Below are 18,700 nucleotides of genomic sequence, written 5' to 3' on the forward strand. Positions count from 1 at the left end.
GAGGTGGAATCTCAGGGTTGTTTTGATTTGCATTTCCCTGATGATTAAGGATGTTGAACATTTTTTCAGGTGCTTCTCTGCCATTTGGTATTCTTCAGGTGAGAATTCTTTGTTCAATTCTGAGTCCCATTTTTTAATGGGGTTATTTGACTTTCTGGAGTCCACCTTCTTGAGTTCCTTATATATATTGGATATTAGACCCTTATCTGATTCAGGATAGGTAAAGATCCTTTCCCAATCTGTTGGTGGTTTTTTTGTCTTATTGATGGTGTCTTTTGCCTTACAGAAGCTTTGCAGTTTCATGAGGTCCCACTTGTCAATTCTCGATCTTACAGCACAAGCCATTGCTGTTCTATTCAAGAATTTTTCCCCTGTGCCCATGTCTTCAAGGCTTTTCCCCACTTTCTCCTCTATAAGTTTCAGTGTCTCTGATTTTATGTGAAGTTCCTTGATCCACTTAGACTTGACCTTAGTACAGGGAGATAGGAATGGATCGATTCGCATTCTTCTACATGATAACAACCAGTTGTGCCAGCACCATTTGTTGAAAATGCTGTCTTTCTTCCACTGGATGGTTTTAGCTCCCTTGTCGAAGATCAAGTGACCATAGGTGTGTGGGTTCATTTCTGGGTCTTCAATTCTATTCCATTGGTCTATTTGTCTGTCACTATACCAGTACCACGCAGTTTTTATCACAATTGCTCTGTAGTAAAGCTTTAGGTATGGCATGGTGATTCCACCAGAGGTTCTTTTATCCTTGAGAAGAGTTTTTGCTCTCCTAGGTTTTTTGTTATTCCAGATGAATTTGCAGATTGCACTTTCTAATTCGTTGAAGAATTGAGTTGGAATTTTGATGGGGATTGCATTGATTCTGTAGATTGCTTTTGGCAAGATAGCCATTTTTAAAATGTTGATCCTGCCAATCCATGAGCATGGAAGATCTTTCCATCTTCTGAGATCTTCTAGAATTTCTTTCTTCAGAGACTTGAAATTCTTATTATACAGATCTTTCACTTCCTTAGACTCACGCCAAGATATTTTATATTATTTGTGACTATTGAGAAGGGTGTTGTTTCCCTAATTTCTTTCTCAGCCTGTTTATTCTTTGTGTAGAGAAAGGCCATTGATTTGTTTGAGTTAATTTTATATCCAGCTACTTCACCGAAACTGTTTATCAGGCTTAGGAGTCCTCTGGTGGAATTTTTAGGGTCACTTATATATACTATCATATCATCTGCAAAAAGTGATATTTTGACTTCATCTTTTCCAATTTGTATCCCTTTGATCTCCTTTTGTTGTCGAATTGCTCTGGCTAGGACTTCAAGTACTATGTTGAATAGGTATGGAGAAAGTGGACAGCCTTGTCTAGTCCCTGATTTTAGAGGGATTGCTTCAAGTTTCTCACCATTTACTTTGATGTTGGCTACCGGTTTGCTGTAGATTGCTTTTATCATGTTTAGGTATGGGCCTTGAATTCCTGATCTTTCCAAGGCTTTTATCATGAATGGGTGTTGGATCTTGTCAAATGCTTTTTCCGCATCTAACGAGATGACCATGTGGTTTTTGTCTTTGAGTTTGTTTATATACTGGATTACATTGATGGATTTCCGTATATTGAACCATCCCTGCATCCCTGGGATGAAACCTACTTGGTCAGGATGGATGATTGTTTTGATGTGTTCTTGGATTCGGTTAGCAAGAACTTTATTGAGTATTTTTGCATCAATATTCATAAGGGATATCGGTCTGATGTTTTCTATCTTTGTTGGGTCTTTTTGTGGTTTAGGTATCAGAGTAATTGTGGCTTCATAGAATGAGTTGGGTAGAGTACCTTCTGTTTCTATTTTGTGGAATAGTTTGTGAAGAACTGGGATTAGATCTTCTTTGAAGGTCTGATAGAACTCTGCACTAAACCCATCTGGTCCTGGGCTTTTTTTGGTTGGGAGACTATTAATGACTGCTTCTATTTCTTTGGGGGATATAGGGCTGTTTAGATCATTAACCTGATCTTGGTTCAACTTTGGTACCTGGTATCTGTCTAGGAACTTCTCCATTTCATCCAGGTTCTCCAGTTTTGTTGAGTATAGCCTTTGGTAGAAGGATCTGATGGTGTTTTGGATGTCTTCAGGATCTGTTGTTATGTCTCCTTTTTCATTTCTGATTTTGTTAATTAGAATGCTTTCCCTGTGCCCTCTAGTGAGTCTGGCTAAGGGTTTATCTATCTTGTTGATTTTCTCAAAGAACCAGCTACTTGATTGGTTGATTCTTTGAATAGTTCTTATTGTTTCCACTTGGTTGATTTCGCTCCTGAGTTTGATTATTTCCTGCCGTCTACTCCTCTTGGGTGAATTTGCTTCCTTTTGTTCTAGTGCTTTTAGGTGTGTTGTCAAGCTGCTAATGTGTGCTCTTTCTAGTTTCTTTTTGGAGGCACTCAGAGCTATGAGTTTTCCTCTTAGAAATGCTTTCATTGCGTCCCATAAGTTTGGGTATGTTGTGGCTTCATTTTCATTGAACTCTAAAAAGTCCTTGATTTCTTTCTTTATTCCTTCCTTGACCAAGGTATCATTGAGAAGAGTGTTGTTCAGTTTCCATGTGAATGTTGGCTTTCTATTATTTATTTTGTTATTGAAGATCAGCCTTAGTCCATGGTGATCTGATAGGATGCATGGGACAATTTCAATATTTTTATATCTGTTGAGTCCTGTTTTGTGTCCAATTACGTGGTCAATTTTGGAGAAGGTACCATGAGGTGCTGAGAAGAAGGTGTATCCTTTTGTTTTAGGGTAAAATGTTCTGTAGATATCTGCCAGATCCATTTGATCCATAACTTCTGTTAGTTTCACTGTGTCCCTGTTTAGTTTCTGTTTCCATGATCTGTCCATTGGTGAAAGTGGTGTGTTGAAGTCTCCCACTATTATTGTATGAGGTGCAATGTGTGCTTTGAGATTTACTAAAGTTTCTTTAATGAATGAGGCTGCCTTTGTATTTGGAGCATAGATATTCAGGATTGATAGTTCCTCTTGGAGGATTTTACCTTTGATGAGTATGAAGTGCCCCTCCCTGTCTTTTTTGATGACTTCCGGTTGGAAGTCAATCTTATCAGATATTAGAATGGCTACTCCAGCTTGTTTCTTCATACCATTTGCTTGGAAAATTGTTTTCCAGCCTTTCATTCTGAGGTAGTGTCTATCTTTTTCTCTGAGATGAGTTTCCTGCAAGCAGCAAAATGTTGGGTCTTGTTTGTGTAGCCAGTTAGTTAGTCTATGTCTTTTTATCGGGGAGTTGAGTCCATTGATATTAAGAGATATTAAGGAAAAGTAATTGTTGTTTCCTGTTATTTTTGTTGTTAAAGTTGGCATTCTGTTCTTGTGGCTGTCTTCTTTTAGGTTTGTTGAGGGATTACCTTCTTGTTGTTTCTAGGGCGTGGTTCCCGTCCTTGTATTGGTTTTTTTCTGTTATTATCCTTTGAAGGGCTGGATTCGTGGAGAGATAATGTGTGAATTTGGTTTTGTCGTGGAATACTTTGGTTTCTCCATCTATGTTAATTGAGAGTTTGGCTGGGTATAGTAGCCTGGGCTGGAATTTGTGTTCTTTTAGTGTCTGTATAACATCTGTCCAGGATCTTCTGGCTTTCATAGTCTCTGGTGAAAAATCTGGTGTAATTCTGATAGGCTTGCCTTTATATGTTACTTGGCCTTTTTCTCTTACTGCTTTTAGTATTCTATCTTTATTTAGTGCATTTGTTGTTCTGATTATTATGTGTCGGGAGGTATTTCTTTTCTGGTCCAGCCTACTTGGAGTTCTGTAGGCTTCTTGTATGTTCATGGGCATCTCTTTCTTTAGATTTGGGAAGTTTTCTTCTATAATTTTGTTGAAGATGTTTGCTGGTCCTTTGAGTTGAAAATCTTCATTCTCATCCACTCCTATTATCCGTAGGTTTGGTCTTCTCATTGTGTCCTGTATTTCCTGGATGTTTTGAGTTAGGATCTTTTTGCATTTTACATTTTCCTTGATTGTTGTGCCCATGTTCTCTATGGAATCTTCTGCACCTGAGATTCTCTCTTCCATCTCTTGTATTCTGTTGCTGATGCTTGCATCTATGGTTCCAGATTTCTTTCCTAGGGTTTCTATCTCCAGTGTTGCCTCATTTTGGGTTTTCTTTATTGTGTCTACTTCCCTTTTTAAGTCTAGTATGGTTTTGTTCATTTCCATCATCTGATTGGATGTGTTTTCCTGTTTCTCTTTAAGGACTTCTACCTGTTTGGTTGTGTTTTCCTGTTTTTCTTTAAGGACTTGTAACTCTTTAGCCATTTTCTCCTGTAGTTCTTTAAAGTCCTTCTTGATGTCCTCTACCATCATCATGAGATATGCTTTTAAATCCAGGTCTAGCTTTTCAGGTGTGTTGGGGTGCCCTGGACTGGGGGAAGTGGGAGTGCTGGGTCCTGATGATGGTGAGTGGTCTTGGTTTCTGTTAGTAGGATTCTTACGTTTACCTCTCGCCATCTGGTAATCTCTGGAGTTGTTATAGTTGTCTCTGTTCAGAGGTTGTTCTTCTGGTGATTCTGAGTATCGTCTGTCAGCAGACCTGGGAGACAGGCTCTCTCCTCTGAGTTTCAGTGGTTAGAGCACTCCCTGCTGACAAGCTTTCCTCTTAAAGGGAAGGTGTACAGATATCTGGCGTTTGGACCTCCTCCTGGCCGAAGAAGAAGGCAGAAAACAGGACCTTTCCCAGATGCTGTGTTGCTTTGGCAGGTCACAGAAGCTGTAGGCTTCTGTGGTGCACACTCTCAGCTGTGCAGACTAACTTCCTAAGTTCAGTGGAGTCCTGGATCCAAGGTGTGCTCCCTGCTCCTGAGGCAGAGGGCTCCTGTGCAGGGCAGATCACTGTCTTCCAGCTGGGAGGGTGCTGGATGTCTGCGGCCCCAAAAGGGTGCTGCCTCAGCGGCTCTGTGGCTCCCGCCTGTCCCAGAAGCTGTCTGCCTCTGTGGTCCTCACTCTAACCTGTACAGACTAAGTTCGGCGGAGTCCCGGATCCCAGAAGCTGTCTGCCTCTGTGGTCCTCACTCTAACCTGTACAGACTAAGTTCGGCGGAGTCCCGGAGCCAAGATGGTGCTCCCTGCAGGGCAGTTCACTGTCCTCCGGCTGGGGAAGTCCACAAATTTTATGTCACTATTGTAGCAGCATATCCTGTAGGCAACTCAAACTTGTGGGTCAAAGGATTTGCTTGTTTGCATTTCTCCTCTGGTAGAATGAAGGATAGCTTCCACTATCATGAGCACAAGGAAGTAGGGGGTGCAGGCTCTAGGTAGGTACCAGCTCAACCTCTTCAGATTCAATGATATATCTGTGTATTATATTACTTTCAGCAATAGGGCCTTGCTCTCATTTTGTGGAAGGCATCCAATGACTTTGACAATAGACTGAGTTGCTTGGCGTTTTACATTAGGTCTCTGTGGCCAATAACTCAATTGGTATCTCATTCCTGGCACCGGAGGTTTTGTTTGTGGCAAAAGATGTCTAATTGGGGCCTTGTCTGTCCATTATTTGTTGATTTCATTCATAGATAGATAGATAGATAGATAGATAGATAGATAGATAGATAATTATCATGATGTTTCAACTTAGGTTATTCTATGTCCTCTCAGATGGCCCTTATATTTAGCTGTTCCTTTCAGTGTTCACTGAGTGTTCATCTTTTCCCCTCTCCATTTAATCCTCCCTTTCATCTAATCTATTTCTACTTCCTAATGAAAACCTTCTCTCCCCACTAGTCCCTTACTCTATTCATAACCGCAGTTGTCAGACAGATAGCAGCATATGTATAGAGGGTTTAAAGCTAATTTACTTGAGCATACCTTACTTGATTGGTTAGAGATACCCCAGAATTTTTGAGGATATTCTGAGTAGTATTGTTTCCCTGATTTCTTTCTCAGACCATTTGTTATTTTTACATAGGAAGGTAACTGATTTTTGTGTGTTTATTTTGTATCCTGCTATCTTAGTAATGGTGTTTTTCAGCTGTAAAAGTTGCAAGGCAAAGTTTTTACAGTCTTTGATGTATAAGATCATATCTTTTACAAATAATGATAATTTGAGTTCGTTTTTCTATTTCTATCACGTTGATCTCCTTCAGTTGTAATATTGATCTAGCTAACACTTCAACTTCTATATTGAATAGAAATGGAGAGAGTGGACAACCTTGCCTTGTTCCTAATTTTAGTCGAAATATTTTGGGTTTCTCTCCACTTAGGTTTATATTGGCTATGTGTTTACTGTAAGTCATAAAGTGTTAACTTTATTATGCTAAGGTATGTCCCTTGTATCTCCAGGGACTTTTATTATGAAGAAGTATTGGGTTTTCTCACAGGATCTTCCTGGAACTAATGAGATGAACATGTGCATTTTATCTTTAATCTGTGTGGCGGGTTACATTTATTGGTTTATATATATGAACCATCCCTGCTTCTCTGAGATGAAGCCTACTTTATCATGGTGGATGATCTCTTTGATGTGTTCTTAGTTTCAGTTTACAAGTATTTTATTGATATTTTTTAAACCTATATTCATAAAGGAAATTGGTCTGTAATCCTCCAAGATTGTTGGGTCTTTATGTAGTTTGGGTATCAGGGTAATAATGGCCTCATAAATAAATTGGGCAATGTTTCTTATATTTCTACTTTGTGAAACATTTTGAAGAGTATTGGTGTTAACCCTTCTTTGAAAGATTGGTAGAATTTTGTGCTAAAGCCATTTTTCTTGTTGTGAGAATCTTAATTCCTGCCTCTATTTCATTAGGGGTTATAGGTTTGTTTAAATTTCTTTACTGATCTTGATTTAATTTTAACTGTGTGTGTGTGTGTGTGTGTGTGAGAGAGAGAGAGAGAGAGAGAGAGAGAGAGAGAGAGAGAGAGAGAGAGAGAGAGAAGAGAGAAGTGGTTTTCCCATCATGAAATTTAGCAAAGCCATTACAGCCCAATACTAGTCCTAAGTGCTCTGCTGAATCAACTTTCTTAACTTTAAGAAATACGTTCTTTCTTAACTCTCTTGCAAACACAGTTTTACTGAGCCAGTGACCCACATATCAAAATCCTACCTCTCAGATATGCAATTCTCTAAGTATCCGCAAGACTTCCTTTGTTGTCTTCTTGGCTCTAACATCTATGGGGGTGTCAACTTATGGTTACTAAATGTCATTCATGGCTCTCATATGTTCAACAGGGACTGGTTTCCTCATGTCTTCTTAGATGATGGAGACTTCACTGCAGAGTTACATTTGCTTCTTTCCTTTACTGACAAGCAAATTGATCTCATTTGCCCCTTTGCCCAACATCCCCATGAGCCAGGATTTGAGGGGTTCTTGTACTCTGTGTTTTAAAATCTCTAATTCAAGCTGTTTGAAAGACAATATTCCTTAATTACCATAGTTTTCCTTACTGTGCAGTGCTTAAGGCCTTGTCTGTCTGCAATGCTGAGCCACAGGACTTTCCTTTCTGTGTATTAAAGGTCAGAAATAAGAAGTATGTTTTATCATTTCTACATTGTTTATGCCTTCCTCCCTGTTTGATATTTCCCACTGGTTCCAAGAGTTTGTTCTTTAACACAAATCTAACTTGTATTCTCTGTTTCCTCTGTGTTGTTCCAACTGTAAGAAAAAACAAACCAACAGCTCAGGCTCCTCTTTTCTTCCCCTTTCCTGTCTAGTCAGAGTCACATGCAGAAGACATCGTCTGTATGTCTTTTTCTTATTGTAATTTGTCCTTTCTATGAGGAGTTCTTTTCAGGAAAATAGCTGAGCTTCAGATATAAGTCTCATTACCCATAGCATAGCTGTAGCAAGGACTATACATCTGCCATAACAGACTGCTTACTGTCAGGTATTTAATATATTTTCTATTCCACAGTTGTTGGAATTGGTTCCAATGTTCTGAATTAATCTGACTTCCAAAATTAAGAATCTGCATGTCCAAGCTGAAGGTTCTTGTCCTCAACTGGGTTTTGATCAATCAATAAAGAACCAAAAGCCATTGGCTGGTCAGATAGACTTGGGCAGGACCTTTAGATTTGCACAGGCTAGGAACTAGGAGAAAGGAATATGGATAATCACTGTGACTAGGGGGAGAAGGATGAGATGTAAGAGCTGCAAGAGAAAAGGCCAAGAAACTATGTAAGAATTTGGGTAAGTAGTCACTGTCCACTTCCTTGATTGGGCCTTGGATAATGGGAAGGATTAGGAGCATACAGTCTTTGAGCTAGTCACAGCATGTCTGAAATTATCTTGTGTGTGTGTGTGTGTGTGTGTGTGTGTGTGTGTGTTTCATTTGCAAATCTAGATTGCTCCTGGATGGGTGCTCATCTGTGACCTGCTAGGAGCCAAAGTGGTGTAGCCAACTACAGTGAGGAGACAACTCTATACACATGTAGTGGACTCCTCTCACCAAAGAAAGATGACACCATATATACATAAAGGAAAATATCAACCTGGGGTTTCCCATTAGAACACACTATGCCTTTAAATGCTCATCCATGGTAGAGTGTATTATCACCGATTGCAAGGAAATTTAGCTGTCACTATAGCATTGAAACAAAACACCTTGCACTGTGTGGACAATGATAAATATACTTTGGGTTTTGATTGAAGAAATATATTAAGTATATGTGAAGCAAGAGTAAAAGAATAAATACAAAGTACTAATAGAAAGAAGCATCAGAAAGATAACAAAATATTAAATCTGATTTTCATAACAGCTTCCTGGGCCCTCAAACTGTAACCAAAAATAAACTATCCCTACCTTTATTTGCCTCCTGCCAGTTATTCATGCACAGTATAAAAGTAACTAACCAAGGAAGACAGTGGAAAATTGTGCCTTTAATGGGATGGGTGGTATATGTCTTTAATTCCAGCACTCATTGTACAAAGAAGTGGACTGTGACTTCAAGCTTAACTGGAACCTGGCATTGCAAGCTCCTCGCTCCAAAGTAAGACTAAGGATAGCTCAGAAATACAATGCTTGCTTACCAAGCCAAAAAACACACAACAACAAAAACCAAACAAGCAAACCAAACTACCCTGAAAATAAAAAGAAAGAGAGCAACAATAAAGAAAACTCAAACTATAACTACAATTTTGTATTAATTGAAGACTTGTAGAATTTATACCAGATTTTCACAATCATCTTGTCTCAATAAGTACTTTTATTTAAAACATGTCTCACATCCTACCATTTAAGTTCTGACTATGCATTAATCCATTGCATATTACAATTTTATTTTTAAATGTGTGTTTAAATGACAAAGAGAGTTATCTGTTTTTATTATGTGATGAAGCCATGCCTCCACAGAAAAACTGGGTCAGTTAAAACAACAATAGCATGGCTCATGGTCACAGTGGCTTGATTTCCTAAGAGCAAAATCTTGTGGGAAATTTGGAATGTTCCTACGAAATGGCCAAATTTTTTCCAACAAATCAATATACACTTCAGTTTTATTTTACACAAATATGCAACATGCTTTGAGGATTTATAGAGCCCAGCTCATGAGGCCTCATCCAAGAAAAGAAGTACAAAATATATTTTTAAATTATTTACTAATAAGTCTGTCTTAATTCTTCTGTCTGACTTTTATCTGGAGACTGCAGAAAGAAAGGTGGGGAAATTTAAACATAGATCATTATCAGAATAATGGAATAGTTTTAAAAGGTATCCATGAATCTCTTCACATTTAGAGTGATGTGAATAATAATGGACCAAGCAGATTTATATATTTGAATGTTTCTTCTCCAGTTGGTGGACCTGTTTAGGAAGGGTTTGAAAGTATGACGTTATTGTAAGGGTATATCTTTGGGATTGGGCTTTAAGGTTTTAAAAAGTCTATGCCAGTCCAAATTCTCTCTCTCTCCTTCTCTCTCTCTCTCTCTCTCTCTCTCTCTCTCTCTCTCTCTCTCTCTCACTCTCACTCTCACTCTCGTTCTCTGCCTCCTTCGGGTAGATCAGATGTAAACTCTCAGCTACTCTTTCAACAACATGCCTGTCTTCCTGCCATATTCCATGATGGCCATGAACTCTAACCTTTTGAAACTGTAAACCATTATTAAATACATTCTTCTATAAGTTGCCCTGGCCATGGTACTTTGTCTTGGGAATTAAAAAGTAAGGCAACATGGAAGCTAATTTAGCTTGAATATTCCATAATAACTAAGCTCTTGTGAGTGAAAATATAATATTGTCTTTTTTCCCTTGATGTATTTTTGTAGGCCACTGTGAATTATAATATTTAATGAGTAATTTGGTGGCCATATTGAGTGTATTATTAGTTATACCACTTCTACTCCACCTATACAGCAACAGCAACACCCACAAACAAGGATCCCAATGGAAGGTGAATGTAAGGGAGAGATTGGGATACATATGATCAAAATGGTTTGAAACTCTTAAAGAATAATACAAATTATACTTTAAAAGATCTATGTAAAATAGAAACAAAAAGGAAAACTTTGGAAAAAAGGATAGGTACAATGGTCTTCAAATGCAAAAGAGGCAATGTGGCCTAATAATTTAATAACTTTTTTTTAGCTTACATATAAAGTAGAAAAGGAAATATCAACTCTGCTTGAGGCTATAGTTTATTATGAGACTCCTTGGTCATCTAAAAAGGCTTGAAATTGTCAAAGAATTAAATAAATAAGTAAATTAATATACAAAATTCATGAAAACATCATTTGAAAACCTATGAAAATGCAAAACATTGAATTCAAAAGAATTCATTACTTAAAGATATGATGAAAGAAAACAACATGAGTAAAGATTTTAAGAGAAGCTTTGTTTTATGAAATTTTTAAATGAAATAGACATGTTTACTTTTTGATAATTGAAATTATTTGATTCTATTTTGTGATTAAAACACATGTTTCTCATGATTCCTATTGAAAAAACAGTTTTTTGTTTTGTGGACAGCAAGGAAATGTAAATAAGAAGTAAATGCCCAATATATCCCCTGCCTTTTTCTGACATAAAACATGCTCACTTATAATTTTGAAAATAGACTTCTAAGTCCCAGAAAGTTTTTACAATTATCAGCCAGGAAACAGTCTACATGTTGAAGGACATCAGGGAACAGACAGTAGTAGTAGGATACTTCCTGGTGGATATTCCATGGCAATGGGGAAAGATAAATAAACTAGATTAGTATAAGTCTGATAGAAATGGCACTGGCTATGAAGAAAATCCAAGAAGAGTTTCAGGCTAAGTTGCAATTTAAATAAAACAAATCAAACACAAGCCCTAATGCATTATAAAAGTACTTTCATATTAAAGATTTGAGACAAGCATTAATGCGGACATGGGCACCTCTGTGTTTGACACACAGCTGATGGAGAGCACAGCAGAGGCCTCAAATGATATCCTTGTCAGTGGACTGGAAATGGGAAAAGAGGAAGAAGAGGAAGGAGATGGGTGCAGGAACTATGCAGAGCCTTAGAGAAGGTTCAAGGGTCCATATATTTTTATGAATTAGATGTGAACCCTTCTGAGAATTTTTTTGATATGATCTGACAGTTGTAAAAGATGTACTCTGGCTTTCATGAAGTTCCAGTAAAGAAAGAAAGAGTTCAGACATATAAATGGAAAGCTCTTGTAGTGATCTAGCAGATGATGGTGCCCTACAGTCCTGGCAAATTAGCATTTGGAAGTACTTTCTGTTAATGTGTTAATAGTCCTGGGAACTGTGGAAAGTTAAAGCCCGCCCTATATTTGTTTTTGAAGCAACATGAGGCAAATGAAATAAAAGGGGCACCCTAACAGAGACACACATGATTCTGGCATGTGCAAATTTTAATGTTATTGCTGTAGGTATATGAGTTTGCATATTAATGGTTTGGCCACAAAAGGGCTGAATGACAAACAAGCAGCAACCTTCTTCCTTAATTAAATGTTTATAGAGGTTTGGAAAGTTTTTCCATGAGCCATGAAGAAAAACATGTACAAAAAAAAAAAGAACAAAATAAGGTTTTGAAATTTAGTTTAAGAACTAAATGAGGTTTTCTAACAATACTCTTTTTGGTCTTTTCCTCTTTATTTTTTTAATCTCTCTCTCTTTCTTTCTTTCTTTCTTTCTTTCTTTCTTTCTTTCTTTCTTTCTTTCTTTCTTTCTTTCCTTCTTTCTTTTTTTAATGTACTCATCTGTATCTAACAAGATATCCAGCACTATTTGTGTGCTTTTATGAGGTTGGCTACTTGGAAAAAGTTATAGGGCCTCTATAAAATGGAGAAAATGATCCCTTGTTGGCTAAAAGTGCATTCTACTGACCAAATAGTCTCACAACTTCTGAAAAGGCCTAAGGAAAATTTTGTAAGTGTTTGGGAGTTGCTACTTTTGAGCCAGAGATCAATTCTCTGTCTGCTTCCCTCCCGCCCTCTTGATTCCCCAATGCATCCATAAAAAACAAAACAAAACAAAAACAAAAACAACAAACAAACAAAAACCCAGCAGTGTCTTCAAGACAAGGCAGCTTCTATAAAATGTCATCATCTGTGAAACCCATATCAACTCCCTGCTGGATGACTTAGAACAAAACACAGTCATCTTTTAAATTTTTTCACTGAATGCACTAAACATATGGTATAATACGCATTGTGAATAATACTATCATCTGGTTTGGCTTATACCACTAACCCCTTAATTACAAAACAATTTCTAAATGAGCAATTTACTAAACAATGATTAAGGTTTATTTTGTGTTTTTTTAGAAGCTTAAAAATGTTGTTCCAATTATTGCAGAATATCTCAGAGTTGGCATTTTAAGAGGAATTCAGACGGCTAAGATTTGAATAAGCGACTATCATATCCAGATGATGGGCAATTGTTCCTGTCAGCTGCCCGAGGAGCTGCTAATCATGACTCCCACAGTGGGCTTGTGATTCCCATCAGCCTGCTACCCACATGCTGCCCAAGGCCAACAAATGAGATGTCTGCCCTGGATTAGGTTTCTAATCACAGTTTTAATAGACATAACGAGCTAAAATTCATGTATCTAAGTAATATATTGTGTCTAGTCTCATATAAACAGTATTCTACTACTAAAATGAAAATTTACCTGTCTGAGATAAATACCAGTAAATGATCAATAAATACATTTTATGAGGAATTTTAGTTCGTTAATATATAACCTCGGGAAATAATTTGCTCCTTTAAAAATGAAACTTGGGGCTGGAGAGATGGCTCAGAGGTTAAGAGCACTGACTGCTCTTCCAGAAGTCCTGAGTTCAATTCCCAGCAGCCACATGGTGGCTCACAACCATCTGTAATGGGATCCGATGCCTTCCTCTGGTATGTTGGAAGACAGCTACAGTGTACTCCCATACATAAAATAAATGAATAATTTTTAAAAATAATAAAAAAATAAAAATGAAACTTTTGAACATGTTAGTGATTGTTTTACAATATTATTGAAATGGAATAAGACTATAGTTTGAGTCATTCACACTTAAATTTTCAACAGATTTAGTTAAGGTTATTTTATTTTATGTCATATTTAAATGTTACCTCCTATTTCCTTTCTTTTTATATTATAGATTTTATTAACTTCAATTTTAAATTTTAGTTATATTAGCCTGAATTAGTGATATTAATTTGGTTCTATGGTACTGTGGGATAGCTAGGTTCAAACAGTGCACTTCAAACCGTTCCTATTTACATTTGGAACATATCTTTTCTTTCTTGCATTTAACAGCACCAATATGCATGGCAGTTATTACTTTAATGATCATTGGCTATCAAGCAACTGATTCCATACACTATTGTCTTAAATATTAATCCCACCTGAAGAGAGTAAGCCACTACCACAATTTTTGAGGAAAATTAGAAGCAAGCATTATTAAATATTAACCAGGATGCTGGACTGTGGCCAAGGCTACACCCAGGATTTCCAGACTGGTCTACAGAGTGAGTTCCAAGACAGCCATGGCTACACAGAGAAACCCTGTCTCTAATCCTCTTCAACCACCACCCCCCAAAAAGGCAAAATGAAAAGGCTCTGTACTTCCCACCTTTGTCAAATCAGGTACAAAAATACATGCTGAAGTACTTTCTGCTTATACACCTACATGTGATCAAGCACATATAGGTGTATAAGTGCAGTTGCGGCCACCAAGCTTCTTTTTTACAGAAACAAAAACATGGCCTCCCCGTGACCCGGAAGTTGTACGGCTACGCGACTTTCCTTCCCACAAACCCTCGCGCCCTTCCTTTCCTACTTGGGCCCTGCAGAATGGCTCCCGCAAAGAAGGGTGGCGAGAAGAAGAAGGGCCGTTCTGCCATCAACGAGGTGGTGACCCGAGAATACACCATCAACATTCACAAGCGCATCCATGGAGTGGGCTTCAAGAAGCGTGCTCCTCGGGCACTCAAAGAAATTCGGAAGTTTGCCATGAAGGAAATGGGGACACCAGATGTGCGCATTGACACCAGGCTCAATAAGGCCGTCTGGGCCAAGGGAATAAGGAACGTTCCATATCGCATCCGAGTGCGCTTGTCCAGAAAACGTAATGAGGATGAAGATTCCCCAAACAAGCTCTATACGCTGGTGACTTACGTGCCTGTTACCACATTCAAAAATCTACAGACGGTCAATGTGGATGAGAACTAACCTGCTCATGTCAAATAAAGTTGCACAACTGCAAAAAAAAAAAAAAAAAAAAAAGAAACAAAAACATGTGGCTTGTTACCTTAGATGAACAGCTCCCAGTATTCCAGGAAGTTCTCTCTCCTTGGGCAAATATGTCTTTACAGTTTAGAGGAATATTTGATTTTAGTTTGTTTGTTTGTTTGTTTGGTTGGTTGGTTGGTTGGTTTTTACATATATTTATTCACATTACCTCCCAACTGATGTCCTTTTTCTTGGTTCCAACAACCACAATCCCTCTCCCCATTCCCCTAGCCCCTTCTCCTCTGAGAGGATAAAGAACTTCCCACTAAAGATCCCTCTACCCTAGCATATCAAGTCTCTGCAGGGCGAGACATATCCTCTCCCATTGAGGCCAATCAAGGCAGCCCAGTTAGGAGAAGGTATTCCACAGCTTTAGCTCTAGTTGTGGGGGCACCCACATGAAGACCAAGGTGGATATTTGCTTCATATTTCCAAGGGAGCCTAGGTCCAGCCTATATATGCACTTTGTTTGGTGGTTCAGTCTCTGAGATCCGCAAGGGTCCAGGTTAGTTAACTCTGATAGGCTTCCTGTGGAGTTCCTATTCCCTTTGGGGGCCCTCAATTCCTCTTCCAACTCTTTTATAAGAGTCCCTAAGCTCCATCCAATGTTTGGCTATGGGTCTCTGCATCTGTCTAAGTCAGCTGCTGTGTAGAGCCTCTCAGAGGACAGTCACGCTAGACTCCTGTCTGCAAACATAACAGAGTATCATTAATACTGTTAAGGACTGGCGCTTGCCCATGGGATAGGTTTCTAGTTGGGAAAGTTATTGCTTGGTAACTCCCTCAGTCTCTGCTCCATCCTTTGTTCCTTCATTTCTTGTAGACAATTTAAATTTGGTGTTGAAAGTTTTGTGGGCATATTGATGTTCCTATCACTACATTGGAGCTCCTACCTGGCTACAGAAGGTGGCTTCTTTAGGTTCCATAGCCCCAGTGTTGTGAATCTTAGCTAAGATCATCTCATTAATTCTTGGGAGCCTCTTCTATACAGGGACACTGGAATGTCCTCCTCCTCCTCCTCTTTCTCCTCCTCTCCCTCCTTTTCCTCTTTCTTCTTTTTTTCTAACCTGGAATTTCTATGCTAAAGATTTTACATTCAGTTCTACCTTACTCTTTTCCAGGAACAAATGTATATCAGTTGAAATGAAGCTCTATTTAACCACGAATTAATAATTAGACTTATTTTTAGTACACTTGGGACATAAAAACAAAATTCATTTTGCTACAAGATTATCTAACTTAATCGTCTCTAGAAATCATTGCTATTATTTCCTGACATATTTCTGGCTCTTAACTCACATCCACTAACAATTTTACAGGTGACTATGGTACACTTGACAAAACACCCTCAATGTGTAGGGTCTAATCAACAGAAATGATAGAAATAACTGTCACAAGCTTTCCTGTGGGGCAGTGAGCTATGCACATACAGCCTGGTCCCCAGTGGAGCACAGGCCTTGAACTCCAGTGATCCTAAGGGACAGCAGGTATTCAGCCACACCTCCTGGGCCCCTGGCTCCTTTTGCAGCTACAGCCAACCCCCCACAGCCCCTCGCAATGAGGTGTGTGACCATCAGTCATATAGGCAGTGCCCCAAACTCCAGGTATTCTGTCTGGACTTCACCCCCACAGGTACCTGGCAACAGTCAGGTATGCTCTGCCCCACAGTTACCTGGCAACAGCCAGGTAGCCCCAGCCCACTATAAAAGGGGCTGTTTGCCCCCTCCTCCCTCTCTTACCCTCTTGCTCTTACTGTCTTGCCCTCTTGCTTCTGTTCTCCCTGTCTTCTGTTCCCCCCTCTCTCCACGTGGTCATGGCCGGCCCCTACTTCTCTACTCTTCTCCCTCTCTCTGCCTTTCTACAATAAACACCTTAAAACAATAGGCTGCCTCTTCTCATTAGGATCCACCATGCTGGAGCAATGGAGCAGGACTTCCTCTAAAGAGCCACGTGTCTCCAGAGGCCCCTTTGCGCTCCAGACAAGGCCACCAGACAACCCAAGCTGCTGAGCAAGCCAAAGACTCTCCTCCCTGGCCTTGTCTCTTCAGCCCCAGGCCAGAATCACACTCCTTGCAGGCCTAGTGACTCTAAGCCAATTCCAGCAAGTTCCACGGGAACCTCAGACTGCGACTTCTCAACACCCAGAGCAGGATCCCGCGGCTTCTCACAGTCCAATGCCTACCCGGTGGCGTGGGGGTTCTCTCCCGCACCCCAGCAGCCCAATCCCTGGACTGGACATGAGATTCCATTTTTCACCCACACTTTCCAATACCCATTTGCTTATCAGCCAATGCTTATCTCAATCTTTTACTGTCACTAATAATGTTGTTGAAAGTTACAGGATTCAAATAATATTCCCAACCATGCAGCTTAAGAGACAGATGTCACTACCTGTGCTTGTTTCTCCTGTAATGTGACCTTTATATTCAGTTTGTTTGCCTATCTAAGTTACCTTCATGTTTACAAACCTTTGCCTTCTAAAGACACAAGTTCTGCAATCTTTAACAGTTCATACCTTCCCACATCCTTTTTCTATGTCTTTTATTTTCTTTAAACCTTTTAGTAAATTAAATTTTATAGACAAAATCCTCTCCAATTTCTTTGAAACATTTTTTCCAACCATTGATTTCATTCTAATTTATCACATCCAGTTTTGTTTTTGTTTTTAATACAGATAGTGGAATTGATTACTTCAAACTTTAATCCTCTTCTATGTCCTCATAAAATTATCTAATTCCTTTCTACATTCCACCTGAGTATATGAAGATACTATCAAATAAATAAAAACCCAAAGCAGTAAAATAAATAAATAAATAAATAAATAAAGTAGAATAAAATAAAACATTGAATATTATGCTATGCACAGCATTTAAGTTTTTCAACTTGAGCTAGAACTAAAGCAATATACTCACATCCAACTTCATTGTAATCCAGGACAAATATTTTTATTTCCAAACTCACTGTAGAAGGAACTCTCTTACCCCTTTGCTGCATCCAGAATTCTCATTTTGTTAAAAGAAAGAAGGAAGGAAATGAAATGATAAAAAGAAAAAGAAATGAAATGAAAAATTAAAACAAAACAAAACAAATAACAAAGAAAAGTTCACACTTTTCTATAGTCCTTTGCCAGTTTTAATTGCATAAGTTTGAGAATTTCATACATGAATACCATATATATATAATTTCCACGCCTCCCTCTTCAACTCTTCCGGTGCCCTCCTATGCTTAGTTAAGAGTTTGACATCTTCTATGATTATTATTGATACACATATATACACATACAACTCACATAGCCAATTTTTGTTTTGTAGTTCTGTTTTGAAACAGAGTATCATTATGTAGCCATTATTTGTCTGTGAGTCCCTGAGGAGACCTTGGTGACTTACCTTAAACTTCCAGTGCTGAAAATAAAATAATGCACCTGCCTGTCGTCTATGAACCTGCTAGAGCTGCCCTCATTCACCTGTCAGTGCTGCCCTCATGCACATATGCTTAGGGATAACCAGTGGGATTAGATGCTCTATCAAGATGCTTGTCTCTGAAGACGACTGAGCAATGTACACTAGTCTAAACTCATGCTCAAAGTGTGCCTCAATGTTCCTGTGGGAAGTTGAACTTCTTCCCTCTGGTCTTGAGCAGGACATACTGTGTTATTAAGTCTTTCTCTTACATTATTCCTTCCTTACAATGCATAGATGTGTTTCTTTTCTCCCATCTTAACAAGTGCAGCAAAACACTGCTTTTTATTTGTTTCTCTTTACTGCACACTTTCTCAGCATTCTCAACAAAACCTCATTGCATCCACACAGATTGTACTCTCTATAGTAAAAAAAAAAAAAAAATCCCACCTGGGATATTCAAAAGGCAATTAGATCTATTTATGATGTTTGACATTTGGACCATCTCACCTCATTCTTACTCTCTCAGTCTTTCCTTCCCTTCCTACATAATAGCATGTACATGTAAGTAGTGAAGTGTTTATATGATATGTTTATTACATC

The 18,700-nt window shown here is 38.6% G+C and overlaps 1 protein-coding gene across 1 annotated transcript; it reads left to right on the top strand.

The window, feature by feature from the left end:
- Positions 1-14,231: 14,231 nt before the first annotated feature.
- Positions 14,232-14,687, top strand: LOC110291397 (large ribosomal subunit protein eL31). The gene has a single exon (XM_021158528.3). The coding sequence runs from the start codon at positions 14,262-14,264 to the stop codon at positions 14,637-14,639; it is 378 nt and encodes a 125-aa protein (XP_021014187.1). The 5' UTR covers positions 14,232-14,261; the 3' UTR covers positions 14,640-14,687.
- The last annotated feature ends 4,013 nt before the right edge of the window (positions 14,688-18,700 follow it).

The sequence above is a fragment of the Mus caroli genome, unplaced genomic scaffold (assembly GCF_978045245.1).
Source record: "Mus caroli unplaced genomic scaffold, Mus_caroli_1 scaffold_3, whole genome shotgun sequence".
NCBI classification, from domain to species: domain Eukaryota; kingdom Metazoa; phylum Chordata; class Mammalia; order Rodentia; family Muridae; genus Mus; species Mus caroli.